The sequence below is a fragment of the Bison bison genome, unplaced genomic scaffold (assembly GCF_000754665.1).
Source record: "Bison bison bison isolate TAMUID 2011002044 unplaced genomic scaffold, Bison_UMD1.0 scf7180017847681, whole genome shotgun sequence".
Lineage (NCBI taxonomy): Eukaryota > Metazoa > Chordata > Mammalia > Artiodactyla > Bovidae > Bison > Bison bison.
In genome coordinates, this window is record NW_011478254.1 from 44145 (window position 1) to 47481 (window position 3337).

General features: G+C 58.6%; 1 protein-coding gene across 1 annotated transcript in view; it reads left to right on the forward strand.

Annotated features, from left to right (window-relative positions):
- Nucleotides 1-3337, forward strand: part of UNC93A (unc-93 homolog A (C. elegans)) — a 35621-nt gene that overhangs the window by 19926 nt on the left and 12358 nt on the right. Inside the window, exon 7 of the mRNA XM_010843688.1 lies at nucleotides 2635-2853. Within this exon, the coding sequence (XP_010841990.1) occupies nucleotides 2635-2853 (219 nt within the window). The remainder of the gene's footprint in view (nucleotides 1-2634; nucleotides 2854-3337) is intronic.

Here is a 3337-nt window from a genome sequence, read left to right on the forward strand (position 1 = left end):
AAGCTGGAATCAAGATTGCCGGGAGAAATATCAATAACCTCAGATATGCAGATGACACCACCCTTATGGCAGAAAGTGAAGAGGAACTAAAAAGCCTCTTGATGAAAGTGAAAGAGGAGAGTGAAAAAGTTGGCTTAAAGCTCAACATTCAGAAAACGAAGATCATGGCATCCGGTCCCATCACTTCATGGCAAATAGATGGGGAAATAGTGGAAACAGTGGCTTTATTTTTTGGGGCTCCAAAATCACTGCAGATGGTGATTGCAGCCATGAAATTAAGACACTTACTCCTTGGAAGGAAAGTTATGACCAACCTAGATAGCATATTCAAAAGCAGAGACATTACTTTGCCAACAAAGGTCTGTCTAGTCAAGGCTGTGGTTTTTCCTGTGGTCATGTATGGGTGTGAGAGTTGGACTGTGAAGAAAGCTGAGTGCCGAAGAATTGATGCTTTTGAACTGTGATGTTGGAGAAGACTCTTGAGAGTCCCTTGGACTGCAAGGAGATCCAACCAGTCCATTCTGAAGATCAGCCCTGGGATTTCTTTGGTAGGAATGAGGCTAAAGCTGAAACTCCAGTACTTTGGCCACCGCGTGCGAAGAGTTGACTCATTGGAAAAGACTCTGAAGCTGGGAGGGATTGAGGGCAGGAGGAGAAGGGGACGACAGAGGATGAGATGGCTGGATGGCATCACTGACTCGATGGATGTGAGTCTGAGTGAACTCCGGGAGATGGTGATGGACAGGGAGGCCTGAAGTGCTGTGATTCATGGGGGTCGCAAAGAGTCAGACACGACTGAGCTACTGAACTGAACTGAACTGAGTAATTAGAGATGTTGAGCATCTTTTCACGTGCCTCTTGCTCCTCTGTATGTCCTCTCTGGAGAAAAGTCTATTTGGGTCCTTATCTAGTTTTCGAATATTGAGTTACAATCTAGAAACGGAGGTGGCTCAGCATGGTTGCCCTGGCTACTCAGATGACCTTTACCTGGATGCCCACCTGACCCCTGCACTGTCTGCCCACTTTGTTCCTAGAGGGGGTCCTTCTTTAGGCGTGGCTGGAGCGGAGCCCCTTGTCTGGCTGGCCACCTTTATCGAGGGTCTCTCCCCGAGCCCCTGTCTCTGGAGCCCCTGCCCAGGTGCTGTCCTGGAGACCCCGGTGGGATGCTGTAGAAGGGATGTCACAGACAGGGATGGTAGGGAGAAGGTTTTTGCCCAGAAAGTGTGGGAGAGGAGCTGGGCGTTGGAGGGAGACAGCCAGGGCCAAGGCTGGGCCCCCCGGCCTGTCTCGGGAGGCCCCCCAGGACCAACACTCTTCCCCCAGGGAACTCCCACTCCAGCCCCGCTATGGCTCCTTCCCAGGATGGACTGCCAAACTGGCAGGAGAAAAGGCAGGGTACGGATTTGAGTTCCAGATAAACCGCAAACTCCCCTTGGTGTACAGCCCTGCAAGTTCGGGCACCCGGGGCTGCCTGTGGCCTCCGCTCTGAAGACTGTCCCGTTGGAGACCTGGCGTTTCCAAGAACAAGCGGGATGTAGCAGAGTCCCTGGGTCTGGATGCAGCCACCCCCTCAGACTTGTCACAGACCACCGCCCATGAGCTTAGGCACGGCCCACACCATCCGGGAGCCGGGGCCTCCTGATGCGTCTGTCCTGATTGTGCGGGGACCCGCACCATCCGGGAGCCGGGGCCTCCTGATGCGTCTGCCCTGATTGTGCGGGGACGGGGACGGTGTGAGAGCTGCAGCCCTTGAGCCCTGGTCCCCCTGGGCCCCTCCGCCCCCCACCTCCGGGGCCTGGGGCAGGAAGTCTCTCTGTTCTTCTCATCTCTACGGAGATTCCTTCCCTGCTCCTTCTATCTTCTTTTTCATTAAGACCTTATTTTTTAGAGTAGTTTCAGGTTCACGGCAAAACTGAGCAGAAATTACAGGGATTTCCTGTACCCGCCCCCCGACCCCACCTGGCCACGGCCCCCCCCACTGTCTACAGTCCATCTGTCCATTGTCACAACTGGCGCACCCACAGGGGCACGTTCTCGTCACCCCGCGTCCAGCGTCTGCCTGGGGGCTCGCTCTTGGTGTGGGTGTTCTCGGGGTTTGGACGCAGGCATGATGACATGAATGCATCATGACGGTACCATTCAGAGCAGCTTGAAGGCCCTAAAGCCCCCCGAGCCCCCTGCTCACCCCCAGGTCTGTCCTCAGCCAGCCGCCCACAGGCAGGAGGGGCACGGCCACCCCAGGAGAAGACTTCAGACTCGGAAGGGGAGTGCACCACGCCTGCGGTGCAGGGACACGGGGAGGAGGTCTGTCCAGACCGTCCCGTTAGCTCTCACTCAAAAGCGGCGCCAGCACTGTCCTCGCCCTGGGGACGGAAGGCCCGCCAGCTCAGCAGGCCAGCCGTCACACTGCAGACGGCATTATAGCACAGCCTGGACTCCCTGACTCGGATGAGCCCCCAGAGCGCTGCAGCTTCCGCGCCGGCCCCGAGTGGGGTGAGGCTGAGCCCCCAGAGCACTGCGGCTTCCACTCCGGCCCCGAGTGGGGCAAGGCTGAGCCCCCAGAGCGCTGCGGCTTCCACGCCGGCCCCGAGTGGGGCGAGGCTGGCACGGGTGACCGTCTGTCCTCTCCCACAGTCCTACACCACCTGTGCTCTGGGGATCCAGTTCGTGGGCTATGTGATGATCTGCTTCGGGGCCGTCGACGCCCTGTGCTCCGTGCTCTTCGGGAGGCTGGCCCGGCACACCGGCAGGACCGTGCTCTTCGCGCTGGGTAGGCGGGTGCTGGGCGCCACCTGGGGAGGGTCCGCTGCACTCTGGGCGGTCGCAGCCTGTGTGAAGAGGGCCAGGGTTGGGGTGAGGAGGGGGGTCACTGGAGGCACACCAACTGGGGAGATGGAGGTCAGGCGGGAGGCAGGGGGCCTCCCAGAATGAGGAGATATTGGTTCAGGCTCCGGATGAAGCTGGTTGTCTAAACACACACCCCCTTCTGCTTCCCCTGGGGGACCAAGAAGCAGCAGAGACAAGGTGAGAAATGAGGGTGTTCAAGGAAAGAGCTAGCTGATGGTGACAGTCCCGAGGGTCTGCGGTGACGCAGGGAGAGGGAGGGGAAGCCATGACATAGTGCCAGCCGAGGCCCGAGTCATTCGCTTCTTACTGAGGAACAGAGACGCCTAGTAACTCGCCCAGGGTCACGCAGCCCCAGGAAACCCCGGAGGCACCTGCTCCACATGCTCCTCGGCCGCCCCGGAGGGTCACAGGCTGCTCTGTCCCCCAGGTCGGGGGGCATCACAGGGCCTGCAGACTCACAAAGCCGAGACCTCGGGCCGTGAGGACAAAG